General features: G+C 45.5%; 1 protein-coding gene across 13 annotated transcripts in view; it reads right to left on the bottom strand.

Annotated features, from left to right (window-relative positions):
• Positions 1–24,569, bottom strand: part of LOC135389107 (tensin-1-like) — a 160,725-nt gene that overhangs the window by 50,185 nt on the left and 85,971 nt on the right. Inside the window, exon 1 of one of the 13 annotated variants that reach the window (XM_064619094.1) lies at positions 18,537–20,876. The exons of the other annotated variants lie outside the window; for them this stretch is intronic. Coding sequence (XP_064475164.1) covers positions 18,537–18,644 — 108 coding nt within the window. The 5' untranslated portion in view covers positions 18,645–20,876. Of the gene's footprint in view, positions 1–18,536; positions 20,877–24,569 lie in introns of those variants that run through there. 13 annotated transcript variants of the gene reach the window in all.

Genomic DNA, 24,569 nt, shown 5'->3' with positions numbered 1-24,569 from the left:
TCGGAAGTTTCCCCGTGAGTTTTTCGTAACCAACAGGTAGCTGACAGGGCTGTTCAAGATGAAGTAGTGCCACACCGCGAAAAAAGCTAAGCCTCGTGTGTGTGCGGGGGGAGGGGGGATATGTTTATTAAGAAAAAAAAAAGAAAGGAAAGGTTAGCCAGGCAAAGAGCCGGCTTGCTATTCCGAAAAAAAAAAAAACGTGGAGAATCGAAAAAGAAAAGGAAGGAAAGAAAAAAGAAAAAGGGGGTGCGGGTTCTCGTAGTTTCATAGCAACAGAAACTTTGTTACGATATTTATTTTGCTCCGTTTTTTCACAATTTCGATGCATAACACGCAGTTGCATCGTTATACTAGTATATTAAACGGGCCTTCTGCAATAACCCAACGCAAGGAAACATCCCACATCATCATCATCCATTCATCTATGTTGTTGTTGTTGTTGTTCTGCAATAAGTTTTAAAGTGTCACCGACGAAGCAAATGGGATATTCACAATTTATAGGAAAGAGCATTACATCATTCTTCATAATTAATTGAAACGAATCTGGAAGCTGAAAAATTTTTACGCGATTTTTAGGCACATCATACGTCATGGCTCGATCCTGCGCTATCTCTTATGAAGCGGAGGAAATACCTAACGTATCTTTGGCAGCTCGGTGTTTTGTTGGTACTTTCTGAAGAACCGACGAAGTTCATTTTCACGGTCACCACGAAAACTTGGAGCACGGGGTTCCGCACTGGGAGGATATCTTCTTCTGCTCCACCTTCTGCCTTTTACTCCATAGCACACAGTAGCTTACAACGACCGCTATTATCCGAAGCTTATAATCCCGCCCATGCATCAAAAGGACAAAGGCGGAGAGCCAGTCGTAACTCTACTCTATATGTTCAATACTGGCAGCCCAAACTTTATTACCGGACTGATGCAGCAAAGTCCCTACAAAGGTCAAGTCTATACCTTTTACAGTCACACTGCCCCGACTCGGAGCTGACATCCAACCAAAGCTCACGGCAGCCATCACGTGATGTCGGCTATAAAACGGGGCCTCACCGGCAATTAATCTCGCTTCCAGGCGTTCACGGATATAATGGGGGTGTGTCTCTCATATAAGTCCGGGAAGAGAGAAAAGCATGAGAAGCAAAAAGATGTTCCCAAACATAGCTGGGCTGCACGAGCGCTTCCGCAAAATCGTCCCGATGATCGTCTAAGGGAATGGGCCCAACGTGGGAGTTGATAATGATAGGTTCGTGCATCGCAAGATTCAGGCTCACCTTGATTTGTGCGCGCCATAAAAAAGCAACGTTGATTGCGAAAATTTTGTCCAGCAGTGTAGAATCAGCGGATGAGTTACTGTTACACAATGTAATCGTTGTTCCTATGTCGCTTTCTTATATTACGAGGCTTTGAAGGATCCCAACCGTAAAGAATCTGCGACGCATCAAACTCTGGTTCTCCGACAATGACCAATGATCGCTGCCATATTTGTGTACCAATGCTTTCACAGAGCCACGTCTGAGCCTGCGTCAGGTACCTTATACAGGGTGTTTTTTTTTTTGTTTTTTTGTTTTTTTAATGCGACACAGATTTTTTTCTTTCCTTTTCCCTTTTTTTTATATAAAAAGCTGTGAGAGCAGCGCTGATGCCATCAAGGCCTTCTGGTTATGCAACAACTGGACGACCAACGAGCTGAAATTCATTAATTAACTAATCAATTATATTGGATTAATTGTACGGCAAATGCGAGATAGCGGAATTGGAGCCAGTGATTGTTCAAATCGATCGCAATTATTGACGGAGAACCCCCTGAGAAGCAGACGTACATTGCTCGCTATGCAAATGAGCCGAAACCAGAAGTACGCACTGCTCGAGCACAGAAAGAGCGACAGGCAATGCACGTGAGAGGGTCACTCTCTTCATTAACTCTTTAATGAGGGGATTTCGCGGAAAAGCGAGATGGCGTCCTCCCATCCTCGCACACGCACACTGAGATATCCATTGTCAAGGTTTGCTACGCAAATGAGCCGAAACAAGGCTCGTCTCAGCTGGGAGGAAAGCAGCGTTCATTCCACGTCGCAGGGTCACGTGCTTTGGAGCAATTAATCTGATTGGAGTAGGCGCTGATCTGCCGGTCATATAAACCGTTTTGTGGACCGATAAGCTCCCATAGGCCAAGGTCGACTCCTTTCCTGCGCTTCTGATGTGCGTGATTTCGGTTTCGGCTCATTTGTATAGCAAAATTTGACACGGGATCGCTCAATGTGCGTGCGCGTTTCAGGATTTTACAGAAACAGAGTCGCTTATTTAAATAATGACTGCCTCCAACTCTGTTAACTCACATTTCCATGAAAGCACCTAATTAGAAAGTTAATGAAAACATATATGTCAATTAGCCACCTTACTGCACAAGCAACATTATACCTAATGACCGCCAAGCCGGGCAAGCTAATGACAAAATTGAATGTGTCCTAATGCACTACTTTTTTTTGGTGGGGGGGGGGGGGGGATTTGGCGCATCTAAGAAAAACACCCTCTATATTGTTCTACAACTTTCGAAATGCGCCTATACAAAATATGCCTTGGAGGGGTAATTTCGTAGCCACAGCTATTCTATGCATCATCGACGAAACCGTAAACAATATTTGTTTTACTCTCAAAGTACGTAAAAAATGCGGTGGGGACACCATGTACCCACTGTTTCGCGTGTGACTCTTCGATGACATTTGTGTTAGGTACCGTTTTGTTTTCGCTGCTTTTTTGACATACGTTTACAAAACATATTCAGTTTTGCAATCCTATAAATATTACTTATGTCGGAGCTCAGAGCATTCTATTGTGTCACCCCCGCAGCAGAACGGACATATCAGAAATAACCGCTCACGAAAAACCGAACGAATTTATGGGTTGTGCCGCCTTGCTGTTCCTCGAGGTTGACAGCAGGAGGACATATATTTCACAGATAACTCAACGACAAAACGAGAAACATCAAAGGACAACTGATAACGTCTAACAGATAACAGGTATATACGGCATAACATCAAAGCATTCACTATGCACGGACGACCTTTGCATTATATATGTATATATCATTTGTACGTCACATTGACTGATTATCTCGAAAGCGTTATTTCATATCTCTTATCTCGGCGCCAACAGCCAGAGGGACACGATGCCGCAACGAGATGCTCACTGGTGCAGGTTGCGACAGTAAAAATGTGGCACCGAGAGGGCGTTGCCATCTAAAGAAAAAATAAACACGCAATATTTTCGACAAAATTATGACAGTGGAGTTCCTGGAACACGATAAGTTAGTTCCGACGGCGAATTTTATGTCCCGAAGGATTCCGCGAAACCGGTATATACCTCGTCGACGTGTTTATCATGTGCACATTCTATACGTCTGCTGACTTATTATATCAATGGCGAGGATCTCGCGTCTTCGTTCATGTCTCGGCCAAGTTGAGATCTTAACGGTGGCTATTTGTACACGCGCCGGTGTGTCTGACCTGTCGAGATGCTGTCAAGTGAAGTATTAGAGAACCTCATATTCTTATCTGTAGCTCCCCCTTTTTTGTTTCTTTTTCTTATCGCGCGTGTTTGGACTTTTGAAGAGAAACGAGCGTGACACGGTGTTTACGCTCAAAGGTGGCGAAATGTTTTATGTCCGTGTGTCGGTGTCGTACGAGTTTTTTTAAAAGCATTTTTTTATTTATATATTTTTAATTTTTAAAATGGGTGTCTCGTGTCTGAATGGGTGAGTGAGAAAGATGTTTTTTTTAAATTCCGCGTTAGCGCCGCGAAGCAACTGTGGCTATGAGCGGCGTAAAGACGTGGACAGATGGAGGGAGGACAACAGGAAGGAGTGGGGGACAAGGGGGATTAGTAATGCGTCCTGGGCCGACTTCAGGGAGAACTGTGCCGACAGTCGTCTGGAAAGTCTTCGGAAAACCCAGGGAAAACCTCAGACAGCATGATTATTTCACGTGCAAAGTGGAAAACGAGACACATAATATACCAACCATACAAAAGCAGCACTCGGCGGCAACAACAACAACAACAAAAAAAAGAAAATGTACTGAAAGCGGTGTTTTTATTTTTAATGTTTTAATTATTTTTTATGGGGAGCAGCGTGTTCATTCTGAGAGATGGCAGCAAGGACGGCGTCGCGGCGATTAACAACCATCGGAACCCGCCTCATATTTTGACACTTTAAACATCCCGAGCTTACGAAACGCAATATCTTTTAGACACCAGCTAAAAATAGTTACTATTTTTGGAAAATAATGTCTACAGAGATGTAAACAACGAATAAAGCTAAGCCAATGTAGAACAGATGCAAAATATACAAATGGAGGTCATTTCAAGGTGACACCTTGCACTAGGAATCGTCTTCCATTTGGGCAGGCTTCCCAGTCAGGCACTATTCTCCCTGAAGCCTTCCCCGCTGTCCAATCGCAACACAATTGATTCACGGTGTACACGGAATAGAAAAAATAAAAATGAAAAATACACGCGTAAAACAGCCCAGTCCGTAAAACAATAAAACAGCACTCGACCGGTCATCAGAGTTCTAAGTTGGGCATAGTTGGTACCCTGACATTCTAATAAGGGAAGCAGCCAAAGCACGGACGAGTACGATACACACACACACACACACACACATAGGGCTGCTACTCACAACTGACAGTGGTGGTGGCAACCATAACGCAACAGTCAACAAGGCCGTCGAGTGATTTTTCTTTTTACGTTTTAAGTAACGCTACGTCATTTCCTGCTGTTTTAACCATCACTGACCATCCTTCGCATGAGGGACACTCATACGCAGATAACCTGGCTTGTGCTGCTTGTGCTGGACGAAAGACGAATGTACTGACGTCTATTTTGAAGGCACTTCAAAAGTCTCAATTTTGTGCCTGGGTGCTGAACGAGAGGTTATACCCTCTACTGGAGACTCTATATTTCGTTTGTATAGATGCATGCAGGCACTCGAGGGTAGATGAAAAATAAAGCTCGCATAAAACTAACATTACACTAACTAACTGCAGTAACATTCTTGTTCGCCCTACATTTATTTATGCAGTTTAACTGGTTATAAATAGCCCTACTTCCATCAATCACTCAATCATACCTTATCCGTATCTTGTGTACTTTTTTTTTTGTTTTTTTTTTGTTTTTTTTTACCTACACATGAACGCAACGTTAGAGCATAAGCAAAGCAAACGTAACTATGAACCAAACCCAAAAATCGTAAAAGAAATACAGTGTAATCAGCGTACCTTTCATCAGCGAACCTTTCATCAGTGTAATCAGATCTACGTATTTATTCCCGATTATTAGTGTTTTCCCCTTCCTTTCTTCATATAGTCCGATGCAAACGGGTAGCGATATTCTACTTAAGAAAGCAATAAAAATAATACGTAGGACGTTGCGCAGCAAAGTGAACCCTCGAGACGTATGCATTCAACTCGCAAGATTTATGTTCCACGCGGAGACACAACAGCAGGTGTTCCACTATACCTTACGTACAGACTGAAACCTTCCAACCCGCTTTCGCTGTCGAAGTGTTTTCCTCAGACGCTCTAACCGTGTAAATGCCCTACGAAGTCGGCCCAAGACATTGCCATATCGGCAGGCATACCAACAGCAACGACGGTGAAATCAGAATCGCAAGCACGGAGGGTCATTATAACAGCTCTGCATTGTGATGTATCATGGATGTGTCTAACGCTGAAATAATAACTATCCCTTGTACAAGGGACCAACATAAAGAAAAGAAGGGGGTGTCGTCAAACGTTTGGGAGAGTCTTAATAAGTCACTGGCTGAAATGATCGGGATAAGCGGATATCGCTGGCGGATATGTACATTTTTTATTGGAGCTCTTCGCCGTTATAGTGGTATTTCTTTATACGGTCGTACATTTTTTTAAATCCTGCGTTTGCTCCGCGAAGCTGAGATCATGGTGGATAGCGTTCCGTGCCGACTTCAATGTGAACTATGCTGACACCCATTTGGAACGTCTGCAAGAAAACCCAGGGTAACCTCCGAGCCTCGCGATGGTGGGATTCCACCACACCAACTCCAGTCGTTAGCATATTCATTCGAGGGGCGTTCATGAAGAACAAGAGATTCAGGAATGAGAGTCGGAAAGACTCTTTCTCTACCAAAATCCACACACTTCCGCCATCGATGAATGAGCTGACAGGAGACCATTGTTGCAGAACTCCTCATTCCGCGTGTACACCTCTACAATCGAACCGTCGTCGTCCTGGAAACGCTTTCCACGCAGTGGGCTCTGCATACGTCGAAAGAAGAAGTCATTAGGAGCAAGGTCGGGCGAATACCGAGGATGAGACAAAATTTCGTAACGCAAGGAGGTCGCATGTCTCTGTTGTTTCCTGTGCAGGATGAGCCGGTGCATTGTCGTGGAGCAGACGAACGTTGTCAGCTTCCCGCGACGCTTCGTCTTGGTGGCTTCGCGTAACTTCGTCAGGACACGGCTCCTCGATCGCTCTCGTGGTCAGGAGCCCACGGGATTATTTGTCTGCAATAGTTGCTCCTTAAAGAGCATAATCTACCAGGAGCACACCACGGCAGTCCCAGAACACGCTGGGCCGTCACCTTCCCCCACGACGCCACCGTCTTCTTTTTGTTGTTGTCGTTGTGGTGAATTCACGTGCTGCCATTGTTTGCTTCGTGCTTTGGCCCCTGGATCATATTGGTGACAGCTCCACTGCTTCGGTTGTTGTATTGCCAACTGCAGGATGGGACAAGCGAAAGCTTGCCCACATCAAATTTAAAAAATAGTACTGCCCTCGCCCTAAAAATGAAGATTAAAAATGAAGTTTCCTCTTACAATATCATATTGGTGAACGCAATGCTCCATATTGACAAGAAGATCAAAGGCGTCGTCAGGATCGCTCTCGCACAGCTGCAACGTTTCCACGGCTGCTTTCTTTCCGGGTGTTTTTTGCATAGGCGCGAGCACCCAGCGCGCGGCAATGCGCAGATCATTGTGAGGAATGTTGCGTACCGACCAACGACTGGCGTGCACCTGTGCGCTGTCGCGTAGATAGTGATCCGCAGGTCCGCGAGCCTAGGGGCACCCACTCGCGCACTGCAATTGCTGATTCCTCACTGAGCGACAGTCGGCCACTCAGCTCTTCATCTTCCAGGCTCGTTCGACAACACTGGAAGCGTGTGCGCAGTTTCACCACGATGTCATAGGCTAGGGTGTTGTCCCCCTGCACCGCCAGAAGCAGCCACAAGCTCACAATGAATAATTCTTTCTAGAGTCACTAAATAAGCTACGCTTCAGAGTATTGACACTGAGCCGCCATGTTGTTTCGGATGACCTCCAGCCCCACCTCTACTTTGGCAGTAGAAATAGATGAAGGTGAAGTTCAGCAGTGGAAGCAGTGGAAGAAGAAGTGGAAGCAGAAGTTCAGCAGAGCGCTAAATGGATGGCGCTGGATGTCATCCGAAACAACATGGCGGCTCAGTGTCGCTACTCTGAAGCGTAGCTTATTTAGTGACTCTAATTCTTTCCATTCTTCACCTTCTTTTGCAGAGAACGGATCGCAGCACGCGCTTCGACATTCCCCGCGGTCTGCGCCACTTTGGTTTTGACGCCTTCGCGACGTTGTGCGGTGTAATAGCACGCGATGTCTGTTGTGTGGCGAAACTAAAGTACAGTGTACTTAAATAACTTTTCTACTTCACTACACACAGGCACGAACGCTTACGTTGCAAATTGTGCTGTGTCGCTATTCCCATCTCTTGGCGGCGATGGTACGGACGTTAAATATCATATCTTATTTGCCGCATAAACTACTTTTGTTCCGCAGTGCGTTTGAAAAATGTTTCTTCATGGAACGAAAGCCACGTAGCCGCTCAACGCCACTCACAGCCGAAATAGGTCGAGCGCGGTGCAACTCACATAAACAAACATCCCTAAAGCGAAAAGAGACGAGCACCACCGGATGGTTATGTACACAATTGTCTTCCTTCATGTTGAGGTACCCAAACAGCGCCCTTTAAATAGCGCTTCAGCTGACGGCCTAGATTCCTCCCCCAAAGTGCCTTTACTTTTCTTTTCTCCTTTTTTTATACGAAACTTCGGAACACACCTCTCAAGTGACGAGGAAGCGGAAAAAGTAGAAGACGAGGGACATAATAGTATGTCCTCTGTCTTGGTTCATCCGTTGCATAATTTCCCTTTTTCTTCTTTTTACGTAACCTTCCGTAAGCTCTGCTCTCTTTCCAGTATAATGGTAAATAGAACATAAAACGGCAGGAGCAGATGTTTTTTGCCGCACATGCGCAGTTCGCTCCTGGTTTCGGCGCCCAGCACACGCGATCCGACCGCAGCTGTTTCTACTAAGCACACGTTGGCTGCTCTCCGGATGACGTCAGAGACATCGTCTGTTTTCTTTCGTGCTGAAAAATGGAATATTTCGTCTCTACTGAGTCGAAGTGCATATTTCCAAGGAACTTCGCAACGGCACAAACACACATAAAGAAGGAAGGAAGTGATTTGTGTAAGGGAAGCGAGCATCCCAGCAAGCAAACGATTGTGTTTGTCAGTTTGTGTGTTCCTGCCTCTGAATAGTTACTTTACATTCGTGAACGTCATGGAAACGCACGCTAAGAGCATAACTCTTTCTACATTGCAATCTTAGTTGTTGTTTTGACCTGTTCCTTACGTAGGTTCAAGGTTGCGTCGACATAGTGCGGGAGCGGTCTGTTTACACAACCGTTGTAGGTGTTTGGGGAGGAACACTTACTGGAAAAGAATCGCTTCACCAGAAACGTCGGTCTCCATCTAATCCGCTCCGTTCTCTCTCTCTTTTTTTTCTAGTCGAGTATTATCTGCATGCTGTAGAGTTCCAAGTAGCCCCGTGAATGGGCAAAATTACGTAAGAAAACAATTGCGCCATTATTCCAACACCGGCAGCTGGTCATCTTTAGAAAACGCTACGTCATTCGCACGGCCCATGCTTTCAGGCTGCAGTAGGTTGAACTTAATTACGAGTGTGATGGCACTCTTTGGCCAATAGCTGTCCTTGTGCCATGAAAAACAAAAACATACAGACTTAATTAGAAGACGGAGTAAAAGGATTAGTAAATATTCGGACGGTACTGTAGCCATGTATTGTCCTGTTTATCGAACAGCGCAGGTGGGGTATCTGTTTATTTGGCAGGAGAAGTCAGCCAGAAAGGGCGGCTTGCTGTTCCTGGATAAATAACAGCTATTTCGCTCTTCGTGAGCTTAGCGTTCGGAATACCGATGCGCGTCACATGTCAGCTTCACCGTCACGCTTGAAAACCGTTCACGACAAACGCCCACTAACAAACAGAGCGTGGCGGTCCCCACTTCTTTACGTCTTACAATTTTTATCTCTAAGATGTTCAAAGGCTTGTTTTTCTTTATACCGGAAGGGGCTAAATACTGAAACGTTCATCCTGTATATAGCTGCGCTTTACAAGTGCTACATTAACTAGTGTACAAGATATAGCGTTCCTACGGCTGTGAGCTTGTCGTGCGAGCGATTTTACATCACTGCTATCGCTTATGTTTGCAGTTAAAATTGAACGATTCTTATATGGGGCACCTCACTCGTGTTGACAGCGTCTCGACTGCAGCGAAGCTGAGGAATAAAGATTGAAAGTACATGAAAGAAGATAACGGACAACCGTGATGAACGATTCACTAACGGTTGACTGGTATCGCGTATACGTCGTATAGCGCATGGTGAGAAAATAAAATGTACCGAACGCAAACGTAAACACGATGACACGTTTCATCTGCGCCACCAACTTAGTATTCACCAGCAGTCCACGGCGAAGTTGATTCGACTTCATAAGAATGATTCGGTCCACACAACATGCTACAAAATGGACGTGAGAAGTTATGTTAGAACATAGCGGAGAAACTGCTAAAAGGTTTACGCGCGACATAAAAATGCTTCCTATATGGGATTACGGAATATCGTTTCTATGGGATCCCCTTTCTGATCTCGATTACACACAGGCTCGAGACCGAACCCCGCGTGCCGAAATTTCAGCGCACCCTCGAAAAAATAAAATGAAAATAAAATAAAATCAGACTGGGAAAATTAAACCTACGGACCGATCACTATGACATCGCTCGTGTTCGTATTTGTCTCAACACGTATAAAACTGGGATATATTAATCTTATCCGTACCTCGCGTTAGCTTCGTCTTTTGCATATGTCATCTTACCTATATACGTCTAATACGTAGTTCACGTAAGGCTAATTAAAAGAAACAAGAATTCATTTGCGCATAAAAGAGACAAATACGAATCGTCAAAGGGGCACTAAATGCATTTTTCCCCTTCGCGAAGTGAAAGATGTCGCTACCTTGAGACGAACACGAAAGGAACGAGATTAATCCGTTGCGTTTTTGGTAATTTGTGAGAAAAGACGTCTCGGTCTCCTTCTCAAGAAGCGCAGCAATGCGGGAAGGCCTGGATTGGCCTCCTCAAATCAACTCCCGCGATGATTGGACAATTCGTTTGAGGAAACCAATGAGGGCCCGCTCCACATTGTTCACCTTCTTGAGAAGGTGAGAAAGAAGGAAAGCGGAAATTGGCGGTTTCTTTCGCTCATACATCACGAACGATGCAACGGATGAATCTCGTTTTCTTCACCCCCCCCCCCCCTTTTTTTTTTCTGTGTCTGTGTCAAGGTAACATTCTTTATTCCGTGAGGAGAACGTGTTCGATGTCACAAGATAAATCGATAGCGTCTATCAATCTAAAGATGCGAAATGCACGAAATGGAAAAGAAGACCGCACTCTTTCACGCAAGAGTATTTACACTCAAGAGCGGAAACTGGGTACGGTCGCGCTTTTAGTTCACGTAATCCGAGCGAGGTTATGCAAACAGAAAACTCGAGCGAAGCGCCGACAAAAATAAATGCGTAGTCGCCGGAAAATTGTGCCGAGCTATCAAGGGGTATGATATGCCCTTCATTACTCCACTCGAGCCATGATTATACCGAAGGGAGAGAAATGAACCCCAGCACACGACCCTCGGAGGCTCATATAGAAGCGACGATGAAGACGAGTGTCTTTTCAAAGCATGGTTCGCCCTATCGCTGAGACTGACGCCGGACGGGTTATCACTATGCGCCAAAAATTCATGGAGTATGCGTGTAAGTGCACAATAAAAATCTTAGAAATATGCGGTAAAACACCTGAACGTACGCAATATTTTTCGCTGTTCTTGGAAAGCAATGCATTCGATGCATGTTTGAAAAAAATTGACATTTTTTTAAGGATCACACGGTAAAATAATGTCATCTCCGTTCAGGAGCACACGACAAAGAAGGGCTTCGCAACAGATATAAATTATGCAGCTGAAGGCACTGCACGAACGCCACCCGCCTTCCGAACGGCAAAGAAAGTGGCCAAGTACGACCCGCTGGCACTGCTTTCATGCTGTTATTTCGCGCAGTGGAGAAGACAGGCTGCGAACGCAAGACCCCACCGAAATATGGGAATTTCTGACTGTAATTTTTACCTACAACGACTCAAGACCTTCCCGACACCAGCAAAGCTTTCCAAAAAAAAAAAAAAAAGAAGCTATGTGCGAAAATTGCATTCAAGTGCACCATAGGGCCATTTAAATCTGTCCCAAACCAAGAGCAAACACGTTTTTTCATACTCCAGATACAAAACCATGTCGAGAGAGAAAAAAAGGACACGCATTTGCATGAAAATCTGCGCTCTAGTTGTCACGATGCATATTTCTTAGCCACGATAATTTGTTACGCGCAACTAAATAGCCAAGACAAACAACGAGCTCAATAACTGAATTACAATGAATGTTAGAAAACAAACGAGGAACAATTTTAATAGACAAATAAAATGCACAAGTAAGCAACTACGAAATCCAGTAAATAAGCAAGTAAGAGTAACTGCAGCTATCCTTCGCAAATGTAGGATGGTGCGCAGGAATCTTATGGCGAATTCCGCTGGTAGTTTAGTGCAGAAAATCTTACACGGGTTGCTTCAGTGGAACGTGCTTCGTGTTTCACTGGTCGTTCCGCCGTTCGTATCAACGCTGAACCCCCTGTGTGGAGTCGACCTAGGACACACGAACCCCACATAATACCCAAGCAGCACACTTACTGTACTGAAAGTCGAGTGCAATAGGGGTGGACGGTATGTGTCTTATCAATGTCCTTTAGTTTCAGGCGTCTGTTCAAGGCCTTCCACCTACCCGGGTAGTGACGTTGCCTGCCTGCCACCACCCCAACCAGCAGACACGCATAAATTGGGCCGCACAAAGACGACCAACATATTATTTTTGGGCAGCTGCAGATAAGTTTCTGCCGCCGCTGCTGCCGTGTCGTGGTGCAGTATGTGTGAAAAATGTCCTTGGGCGCTTCCTTCAAACTAGAGGAAATGCACGCGTCTAGCTCCGCCTAATGGTCAGCTCAATTGTTGTGCTGGTCCGTAACTTTAACTTCGTTCTCATATCTCACACCTAATGTTTCGCGTGTAATGGGGTAGCGTACTGCTCTCCAGCGGTGAATCACCCCGTGTCATAGCCAGGATTTATTTGTTGTTGTTGTTCAGTGTCACGCCAATCTGAATTACGTTTTAATCTGCTGCTTCGAGTGTACGCTATTTAATAGTTCGTGCCTTTCTATATTTTATATAATGATAGCCCCAATGTTTCGTATGTTTTTGATTTATCGCAAAGAGAGTTAAAAGTTTGACAGGCACGACGTCGCGCCCCAACTGGAAATTCAAGAACGACATCAACAACAACATTGTTATTAGTACCTTAAAAATATATTGACAAACATTTCACATAACGTAGCTCAAAAGATCACTGCAAAGGGCTAGAATGGCGCTTTAGGAACATTCGTTGCATATCCATAGAGTTGCCAACGCCCCCTTCCGCGAAACTGGGTTGGCGAGACTTTTTGTTCACAACAACACCTTTTACTGTTCTTAAACGGTTAGAGGTCACCTATCCGTCTGCCCAGCTATTCATTGTACACAGACATGTGGCACCATATCTCATTTCCTCTTCCCTTTCTTTGTACAGCAGTGTATATGTCTATACTATATATACTTATGTGTGTCACCACTTCACTTTGTACCTGAGGAAGCGTGGACCTCCACGCGAAAGCTTGTACAAATTAAACTTAAACAAAAATCTTCAGTGTCGGCTTCTGTATTTTGTTTATGTGATCTACAGGACTTGACTCCCCTCTTCGTATACGCATCAGTTGCCAACGTGGTGAAACTGCCGAGGGACGGATGATATAGGTGGGCAAAATTAATGAGCGATCGTCTCTAGTGACAAAAGAAGTCCGTGTAAAGCCTCCCAATTATTTACATGAAGACTGGAGAGAAAAAAAAAAAACGATCGTGACAATGTCCTTAAAACCTGCATGGCCACCACTCGATATGTAGGTTTAGAACAAGTACAATACATGTTCGAGTTCTCCGAAGAGGCCTACACACGCGAGAAAAAGGGAGAGTTGCGTTTTGTGTGATGTAAGCCATAATTTTAGAGGCGCCATCCTTCCACAGTCGGCTGAATAGCGTGGGAAATCCCCTCACTCACATAACATCGTTAGATGTGTCGAGCCGTAATTCCGGTGCCGTACGTGCACTCTGTACATGGTCAAGGTAGTGCTTCGCTCTACGCATGGGTCACGTTCGATCGCTGTATAATATGTACACCCAAGAATGCACTAGCAATACCTAATGTGATTACTGGAAATATAGACTGTATCAGGTCCGCTCCAGCACGCCTGTGTGAAGGAACTAAACGCTGTTTAGTTCCTTCACAGTTTCCTTCAGTTTGGCAGCGGCAAAGATAAAAATAAGCGAGCAAACTGATCGACAAACAGTGCTCGCGTGTGACACGATCATCGATCAATCATTCATCGAAGGTCATCGATGGGACGCTCGCGTAATAGTGCTAGGTAACCAGTGATTGCGTTTCCTGAACCCTCCGAGAGCTGGCATGATACGCCACAGTTCGTGCATTACTTCGCGATCATTAAAATAAAGTACAGTTGCAGTATACTCGAGGTGCCCACTGGCTACGTGCTCCATACATAAAAAAGAACCTCACTGCAGCGGCCAAAAATTCGTCGAGACGTTGCTCGCAAGAACGCTATACATATTTCCCTCAATATACCATCTCTGTACAACACCTTCGCTTTGCATAAGAAACGGTATCCAATGCAGTCAAGGTTTTCCAGCAGCTGTTGTTCGACAAAGCAATATGTCCAGGTGCGCGACAAAATACCTCCTACAGTGACAGGTGGAACGCCTTCCACTGGAGAAAGCGGGGGTGGCAGCAGATTCATAAACTAGCAACCCTTTTGTGTCGCCCATGAACGCGAGACGGCTATGTACGGGTATACGCTGGCTATGAAGGACGCATAACTAACTGCTGTCATACGCAGCCTTATGCCTATACTGCAGGGAGAAGTCTATTTTGGGAAGAACAGGAGACCGGGTTAGTCGGTTCAAGTCGCTCGTGTCTTTGGCAGAGGCAGTTTACGTTGTGCTGTGTACGTGCTTGTTTCTGCCAAAGACGCGAGTAAGTCTATTTTGGATGCAAACTAATTTTTAGGAAGTTCGCAGTTAGACACAGACATCAGAGATGATGTGCCACCCCGTCTCAAGGAGTTGTCCGATGACTGGAAGGAAAACAAAAATAAGTAATCTGGAAATTGTAGTTCCACGAAGCCCAGCTACTCCAGAACGCTCATAGCAGCTCCACTGGTTTGGTGCGGCATGAACTGAGAGCAAAGATGATGACCGGCTGAATGGTGAAGAGGAGGGGGGGGGGTATGTTTATTAAGAAAAAAAGAAAGGAAAGGTTAGCCAGGCAAAGGGCCGGCTTGCTATTCCGGTGCAGATGGCTATCTCATGCGTGTCACTCACTACTCAATAGACGGTTATGTACCGATTTTCATTCGTTCCGTGGCTGTCCACTTTCAAGGACATGTGTTGGTTGCGAGAGAATTAGCGAACATTAATCGGGGTGAGAAAGGTTAATAATAGTATATCGAACATCACCAATGGAGTTGAAACAGGGCAGTCGCCGAAAAAGCCAGACAGCGGCGGGATTTCAGCCACGCAATCAGCCAACTTGAGGCTCGCGTTGTGTTTGCCCCGTTGTATGTTCCAGCCTCAGAACCATTACCTTCCATCATGATCACCAATAGGCTTATGGATAGACATAGACATAGAAAGAAAACCTGAAGGTGTGCGGTTTCAAACTCTCTAGCACGCAATTAAGGAGCTGTCAAAGTGAGCATTAATTGAAGTACGGCTGCTTTGCAGTGGCAACGTAGCACGTCATTCAAGTAACGAGTGAATCACTCCCTTCAAGCGACTGAAGGTCATTCCCTTTATTTGCTTATTTTTTCTTCCAACAAACATATACCTCCCTCGTATAATAAAATATTTGAAGTGATGCGTTAGTTTCAAAACTAAACATGAAATGATTTACACGTAGCTCGTTACCCGGTCCAGTAAGTTAGCAAACTTCAAGACAAATTACGCATTCCATGAGCTTTAAAGTTACACGTAAAGTTTGAGAACTAAAGTTGGCATACATTTCGAGCCTGTCCTGTGCCAGTTTAATTTTGGGGGCGAATTTTCTTGGCTTTGGTCTCCCTTATTCCTATCAGGAGGATGTGATAGCAGGGTTGCCCTATACCTTCTAAAACGACGACACAAACACAAGTACCTTCATTGGCATTTGTATTACTCTATCACACATCTATCGGTCTATTGGCACACTTCTATATATTCTTCCGTCTCGTACTAGAGGTTTCCGTCAGAGGCGTCAGAACCGGAGTCAAGAATAGCGTCAAATAGAGCTCTACGTCTCTCTCAACCACATGACGAAATGCATCGGAAACTCTTATTATAGAACGACAGGAAGGAAGGCTATGACGCTGCAGGATATAGTTGACAGTGAGGGGAGAGGCTATCAACATTCACCAATTACAGACGAGAATATATGACAATCAAGTGGTCAGATAAGATGGCATAGACGCAGGCAAGCTGGTGGCTAAGCTCGACTGCACATCCAAAATAGCCTGAGCGCTTGCAGTAAACACAGACTACAGGGCACTGAGCTCTCGTCTGTGCGGTGTGCTGTCGTGCACGTGTTCGCTGCCCAAGCTCAGGCAGTTTTCTTCGTGGTGAATGGTACTCGTGGGCGCAGCTGGTTATCATAATAGAGTCTGAAAGTCGATAGTGTGAGTTCTGATAATGCCTAAGTTTCTCCAATGATAATTGCTAGTTTTATGTCGCGAGACAACTATGATTATGAGCGACGAAGTTTGAACGGTTCTGAAAGCCAGTGTTGCAATTCCTTTGAAGTGGCTTTCTGGGCTTCGATTTGACAATGTTCTTTATTTTATCTTTTTCTTTCTTACGTGCTACGGGCTACCTGATAAGTTTTCCCATCTAAACGCGTGCAGTTGCCACAGAGATGGAGTCAATTTCTCCGCAGTACTAGTTTTATGCACACTCGCTTTTATCGTATCGTTTTCTTTGTAATGCTACCAATCTACTAATCCTATTATTCGGATACAAATACAAATACCAGTACAAACTCTGACTACGAGCTATGTTACTACGCCATCCAATTTTATGCGATGGTATTCTGTCACGTATACCATTGACGCGAGTATTAAGCAGGGAACATCATTATCACAGGGCTGGGCTGGACCTTTGCCAACCATCTGCTCAACATCAGTCTTGCATATTTTCACTGCAACGGCCAAGGACCGCAGCCAATAGTTCCGGGTGTTCCGTTCCCCAAAATGATAACTTAATTCAGACGCTATTTCTGGGCAGGGCTTCCGTTAATTTTCAGGAGTCAATGGTCTCATCTAGCCACTGGAACGCAACATAGCAGGGCACCTGTTTTTCTGTTCATACAGCTACATTCAACAGGTTTACTTCACTTGTGCCAAATTAAACGATTAAGTTCAGAAATTAATGGATGTAGGAAACGTTTGAAAAAGAACAACATTTGGAAGTAAGAACAAATAAAAAATGCACCCGAACATCCCCAAAAACTTCATAAAAAAGATGGAAATGTCGGAAAAGCTTCCCCAGATTATCTCGTCCCTGTTGTGAAATCGTCAGTGTCCTCGGAGTTTTTCAGCACTGAAGCACAATAACCGGCCTTCTGTGGACGACATGTCGGATATGATTTGCAGTCTTTCTTACAGACGTTCCTTTCTTCCAAAAGTATATACGCAGTGTACAAGGTCATGGCAGACAAAGCACATTAGTCTTCCATTCCAAAACAACGACACAGTCACTCGGTGCCGCCCGCTGTGCATACCTGTTGCACTTATTGCACTGGGACGGTTGGTTCTTAAATTATCTCTTTCGCCTGGTCACTGCTCAAAAACGCTTCTCACGACCTTTGAGATTCATGGTCCCAGCGTGCACCTGGGTACGCATAGCTATTTGGGCGTTGTCGTGTGTCTCAGAGCCAAAAATGGGACTGTTCTAATGCACCCTCGAAGAAAGAACAAACGTAGCGTAGCGCGCTGAAATGTGAGCCCACAAACATGACGTCCAAAGTGGTCATACGCATTGGATTTCGATTGGATTGGAAAGAATGGACATTCGTGCGCATTCCCTGCTACCATTTACAACTCTCCAATGATGATTCAATGCGAAAGAGCGATAGGAAGGATACATCCATGAAGCGGCGCGACAAGCGGCGAAATTACTACCGCTATCAATCTCATTCGGCGAGGTTTATCCACGCGACTGGTCACAGATACGTTTCTTGAATGTCCGATCACCCCGCCTTGGGCAAAACTCCCGTTACTTTCGCCGCGAAATCATTTTTCCTCACAGTCAGCTTCATCTTTGGTTCTAGACTACACTAATTATGTTACAGAAATGATTTGTTTATAATATTTCGTGAATGCACTAAACATTTTCAATTCTGTGTTTACTGTGTAGTACTACGTGTATCGGATGTGTATCGTACTCAGATGTGCACTTCACTAAAAGGAAAACTCAATTTCGAGCAGAGATTCTCAGCCTATGTAGAATAGTACCGTGACAAGATGCGGGAATATTCCTTTAATAAACGTCCAATTTTTAGCGATCTCATCGGCTAGATTCCTTCTGTGGAGAAGATAGAAATTGAAATTTCCTCGCACGCAGGTGGCCATATTAAGAAATTAAAGTGTATTACCCATTATACATAATGAAGCGTACAACAACAACCATCTGCGTACAAACGTTTTAAAAATATGCTACAACAAGAGAGTTTACAACGAGTGCCGGCGGTTTTAAACGAAAAATGATCAATAATCGATTCAGCTAACTCAGCTAACTGAAATTGGAGAGTTGAGTTTTCACCACCGATACAAAACATTTAACAATACTGAAGAGAGAGTGTCGTAAAATATATCTGCTTCCGACAGCCTTCGGTAACCACTTGCTGTACTCCCGAGTGCCGGTTCAAACTAAAAAAAATCTCACCTTGGTTTGGAGCGAGCCCCCGTGGCAAGTACAGCGGCATCCGGGTGATGGGCTCCGCACTATGGTGATCTTTTTACGTTTTCGAGACTTTCCGAGGCAGCCCCACATCGCGAATGAAAAGTCACGCACACACACAAAAAAAAGAACAGTTTATATCCTAGGAGCAATCCCTCACGTCTCGCTCGTAGACTGAAGTGGCAGCTTGACCTTGACACTAAAAGCGCGGGAGTAAAGCTTTCTCCAGTGACTAGAATGGGATGGTCTTCCAACCCGGTCAAACACCATTTGGGCAATGCACCGAAAGTTCATTTACTGCTTTTCGCAAACGCAGTATTGGTAACTCTCACCAGGCGTCCAAAGTTGCGTTCGTGAAGGCAGGTATATATGGTAGAGTCCAGCGTCTGCCAGGGGTAAGATCCGCTGTGTTTATGAGAGAGCTGTGTATCGGTGCTTCGTCCGGTGATTATTGGGAGTCGTCGGGCTCGCTTCGTTCAGTACCTTTTCAGCGTGTTGATAAAGTATCGAGAATGCGACCCACTCGGAACCCCTACTTCTTCCAGTTGAGTAACTTCCGCCGGAACCTCGACAGAGAACTGAGAATATCTCTGCGAGAGGCGGAAAACAGCCAAAACACCGAATCACTCTAGAAGCACAAAATGCTGCCAACAGATCAAAACATCCGAAGTGCTGCCGCTACTTGTCAGTAGGTGACCGACATCGAAACTGTCGACAAGATTGCAGACGGCATCGAAACTGTAGCAGATGATCAACACAGTTGAATCAGACGAGGTTCCCGCGTGCGCATCGTTCATTTCCTTTCGGAATGAACAACTCCGGTTTGATAACTCACGTGTTCTTGGGAATCACAGACTGTGGGATGCTAGTCACGAGCAAGCAACAACAACGAATTTTTCCCCGATTCGCCGCAGATGTCCGTTAGTGAAACACTATCCGACAAGGTTGGTCCGATGGTCAAGACTGAAAGCTCGAACACCGCGGGGGAACGATGGAAAGACGGGCACAAAACCGAGCGTGGTCTTTGAAAAAAAGTCGTCCCCCACGACTGAGAGAGAAGGAAAACACAAAACAGACTTGGTTGTTGTTCTCTCAAAACAGGGGGCAGTCCGTTGCGTCGGAATTCCAATATTACCTCGCTTGACCCCCGAAAGTCACCTGGATAAGTTGCCTACTTTTCGGCGCCGTCTGTTTGGGATGTTATCGGGGCGGGCTCTGCTCGGCAAATTCGGCGTGGCGCACGTACAGTATAGACGTGCTATCCTCTGGAGCAAAATAGCTACTCTTGGCTGTCGCCCGTCAACCCTTATCAAGCTGCGCTAAACTTAGCTGAGCATAGATATTGCTGCTTCGCACGGTATAGGGTCGATGCGTAGCATGTTCCAGTCACGCCAGAGCGATATTTCCAGATTACATGGACGACTCCATCCAAGATAATACGAGCTAGCTCGGAAAATGCCTCCCGCCTGTTAGCCTCGTACGTCTCATCAACCGTTTGCCTACATTCACTTTGTATTAATATACTCTACTTGATGCACACGGCTGCAACGTGGACACTAACGTCCCCCGCGAATATGACCTTGATGCGTTATGCAGATCACCCAATGAAATCCAGAACAACGGCTAGGAATCCTTGAAACTCCTCCGGATGTAACCGCGTATGCGTATTAAAAGGCACAATTAAGCGATGGAGATGGTCTCTTAAAAGAGCGTCACGATGACCATCTGGTATGTTCTAGTCTGAGGAAAGTAGTAGATGTGTGTGGTAAGGAAACTAAGAGGACTGGACGTGTGGCTAGGAATGAGCGATTGCGTCTAACGGACAAAATATCGCACTTGATGCACGGGACCGAAAGAGGCATCACATGTTGCGGAGAAGGTTGTCAAGGAAGGCCCCCTGCGAAATCCTCCTCCGAGAACAGTTTGGACACTCGGATGAACTCGTTCTTATCAAATAGCCTGATCACTACACTGAAGCAACACTCAAGATCACGTGCAATCGAGAAAGAGGGGTATGATCAAGAGCACCGAAACACTGACCCCACGACTGGTTCTGCAAAGACGCAATTCCACAGAAGCACAGATGGAACATAAAAAGCACCGTCCACAAATGTTGACGTTCGAGACGTTCTCCTCACGATGCCCCTTCCGTCTTCTGCATCGAGCAGCGCGTGAAGCAAAAGTATTCAGCCGTTGTCCACCATGACTAGAGCGAATGGGGAGTCACGACTCTGCGGGCACGACGTCAAGGCCAAAAATGTAGGAGCACAGTAGAGTAGCAGCAGGAGAGACGCGATTGCCGAGGCGACGAGCGAGGAACTGAGTTTTTCGCGCTCGTTCGTTCGTCAGAGAGCGGAGAGGAGGATAGTGATGTGAGTGCGTGCGCTTTGATGGGTGGCATCAGGATGATGGGAATGCCAGCAGCGCTTTCAGTACGGAACATTTCCTAAAGGTTACTTTGCGTGTGTTCGCTATAGCGTCGGCGTTGGCAACAATTCATCTTGTGTAGATACGCGTGGGTCTCACGTCTTCGGGTTCATGTAAATTCATAACCGGTGTTTTGGTTCGAATCAGGCGCCGTTTATGTGCACCTGCAAGGCGCGCGGGAATAAAGCGCGTGCGTGCTGCGTTCAGGTTTTTAGTGCTGTGCGGCGCGTGGTTAGGCTCATTTGCGTAGCAAAATTCGGCGACGGATGTTGATGTTGACGGCGAAAAGAAAAAATAATAAAGAAAAAAACAGAAATGAAAAGGAGAGATTTAATTTATCACATGACGAATTCGGCTGCTCCCATAAACGGACTCCCTCCCGGATATTTCAACGTTCGTGATCGTTTCACATGATTCATGATATATATATATATATATATATAAGACTTTCAACGAGGATTGTCTCCCATTCTGCTATTTCGTATTTTCCGAAAGCACCTAACTGTAGAGTTACTTCATTAAGGTATTAGCCATCTAGGCCCGAGAAAATCAACAATACTAGTATACTATTCCCTTAATTTTCCTTTAATAATATTCCTTTCCTCCCCACTCTCCAAGGTCAAAAATAAAGTTGTTAGCTCGTATTTATTATTTTTTTCGGGCGCGGCTAAAAAAAAGAAAAAAGAAAAAGGAACCTTGTATACGCAGCATATATGGATGTGGTACACGTACCGGGATCTTTGTATGGAGCAGCACTCACTGTGTTGTATTGTATATAGCTTCGGCGAGCTTACGCGTGCAGCTTTGGAACCATTGGAATGCATTTGGTTTGAAAGAGACATTCCTTCGACTTAATCGCTTCATCGTCGTTACGGTCGTTACAAGCTAACGAGTGGCGGGAAATTCAAAAAGGTGGGCACGTGACACATTGCGCGTAACGTGTACCACAGCCTTCACGTATCGCGCGAAGAGCGCCGTGCACGTGTTTTATCACGTGCCCACCTTTTTAAATTTCCCGCCCGCCTTTTGAAATTTCCCGCCACTCGTCAGCTCGTAACGACCGTAACGACGATGAAGCGATTAGGCCCCCAGATTCGTTAACGATTCGGAACTGCAAAACAAAACTATTCGCTTCGGCATTCCAAAAACTATCCCAAATACTTGCACAGCCCAATACTCTAGGGTTGTATGAGGCCCTGAAAGTAATGCACTTTCGGCCAGTGCTCCCTCCTTTATCAACATTTAAGTGAAGATGTGTATATGTACTCCCATGATTGTCCTATTCTAATTTCTCCAACCGCCTTTCGGATTGATTCCGTCGGAAGCAAAGGGCTGTTATCGAGAATCGATTGAAAGAGGGCTACAAACCTGCGGAGGTCCATAGACGACTAAGAGAAGTGTATATGGAAATGCGTGCGTTTGAGTAACGTCAAAAGATGGATGAAAGGGAGAAAGGAAAGTCAGACTGAGATTGAAGTGCATGGGGGGGAGGCAATCGCTGCAACCTAGGAGATGAAACAACAGCGTTGTAGTGGACGAGACAACTGGAAGAACAAACACAATACAAGTCTCACAACGCCCAGTTGCATACATCAATTGAACGATGGCAAATGATGGCAATCGAGTCCTACTGCTGGAGCCGTTTCTTCAAGTGCCATAATTCAATTGACGACATCACTCGAGGTGACCGAATGATCATCGGGGAAATCTGTGAAATTGTGGTCATGATTAGAGATGAGTGTGGGTACGAAAATTCGTACCCGCAACCGCACCGCACCCGCGGGACCGCGACCCCCATCCGCAGCAATGTCATTAGTGCTACCCGCATCCGCACCCGCACATCCCAACGGATAACCGCATACCCGCAGCCCAATGCGCACGCCATGTTTCAGTTATGCCACACGATCGTCGCAGCACGAAATGATTTATTGATGCTGGGTACACTGTCCCGTTAGCGAGCCACTTTTTCAACAGTCAGACGCTGTGGCGACAGTTGACGTGGTTGCCAGCTTACTAACACGAAGTGAACCAGTCGTCGTGTCGAAAGATAGCCAAAATTAGCCCTATGTGGCAAACGTGACTGCTAACAACTTTATTTTGAGATGATGAATGGCAAGTTTCAGCGCCAGGGGCGATACCCTGCCCCATTTTTTATTGCCCACACTACCAACCTTCCCGGTCTCCTAATCAGCTGGACTCTCTCTCTCAAAGAGCAAGCATAGAACGTGGTGCCAGTAAATGTGAAAGCTGTCATCTCGCACACCACGGAAGCACTGGATATATGGAACGTCTTGGAAAATAGTTTGGGCGCAATGTTCGCGGTAAATCGGGTCGTACACCAAAAGCCGATAGGCTGGTTTTGTGCCTGCGGGTACTGCGGGTATACCCGCGTAATCCGCGGAGGCAGTGCGAGTCAACCCGCGCCTTACCCGCAACCCGCGATGACACGTATATGTGTACCCGCGAAGAGCAAACTTGCGCGGATACCCGCACCGCACTCATCTTTAGTCATAATGCCGCGGATGATACGGTGCAGTCCCTGGGCTATCGTAATATGGTATGTGCCAAATGGGTTCCGTGGCAATTAACGCGAGATTTAAAGCCTGACAGAATGCATGGACCTGGTCCAGATGTTCGAGGCTGCCTCAGTCACCTTCTCTGACAATGCTGTGACAGATGACGGCATACTCTTTACGATCTTCAGAGACAAAGAACCGATCCAAGGAATGGCCTTAAGGGCCAGGGCCATTTTGTGCCTATAAGTCTGTAGTGATGCTCTCGTCAATTCCACTTGTTTGCTCGCGTCTGGGTCTGCGTACCTCACAAGAGTATGGATTTGTGGCCACGCCACCCCACCCTCCTTTTCCTTCATTTATTTTGTGTAATAGCGAGCCATACTTAACGTGTCCTGGAGTAGAAAGTCCCGGGTGTTCTGGGACTCAACTCACCACTTATTTTTTTCTTTCTTTCTTTTAGCAGTGGGTTAATCAGGGCCAGATATCTGATGACATCAATGCCGTTAGAAACAGTTTGAAATCGTGGGTTCGACAGCTTCATTAGAATTTTACCAAAGTGGACTTCATGCTTGGATTCAAAGCTGGCACAAATATGTCTGTCGGAGACTATATTGAATGAGCACGTGGATAGTATACACCTTAATCTATATTCATACCTGGAGATGCGAAGCTCCGAAAAAAAAACCCGGAAATTTGAGGGGGAAATTAAGTTTTCTTTTTTCGTTTTTTTCCCTCGTCTCCGGAAAAATTGTCCCAAAATTTTCAGGCGACAAAATTCAAAAATGTAAATTTTCGTGCCTTCGATGCGTTCCAATCCCGCCAACAGTGCCTTAGGTGCCTCTAATCCGCCAACACCCACGAACAGAGCTCCGTTCACACAATGTCAGAGTTCTGGTCGGAATAGACGGGTTGCTCCAATTGCCTATCGCTGAGTAGACAACAGTCTTATGGGATGCTCTGCTCTGCATTTATGCCTAGATTTTCAATTTCAGAGTTTCAAATTTTTTCCAATTTTTCGGAAAAGAACTTGAAAGAAACGTTTTTTCTTTTTGAGCGATTCAAAATTTCCGAAAAT

This window comes from Ornithodoros turicata, chromosome 3 (genome assembly GCF_037126465.1).
Source record: "Ornithodoros turicata isolate Travis chromosome 3, ASM3712646v1, whole genome shotgun sequence".
NCBI classification, from domain to species: Eukaryota; Metazoa; Arthropoda; class Arachnida; order Ixodida; family Argasidae; genus Ornithodoros; species Ornithodoros turicata.
Note: the sequence above shows the minus strand (reverse complement) of the source record. Positions and strands in the feature narration are given on the sequence as shown.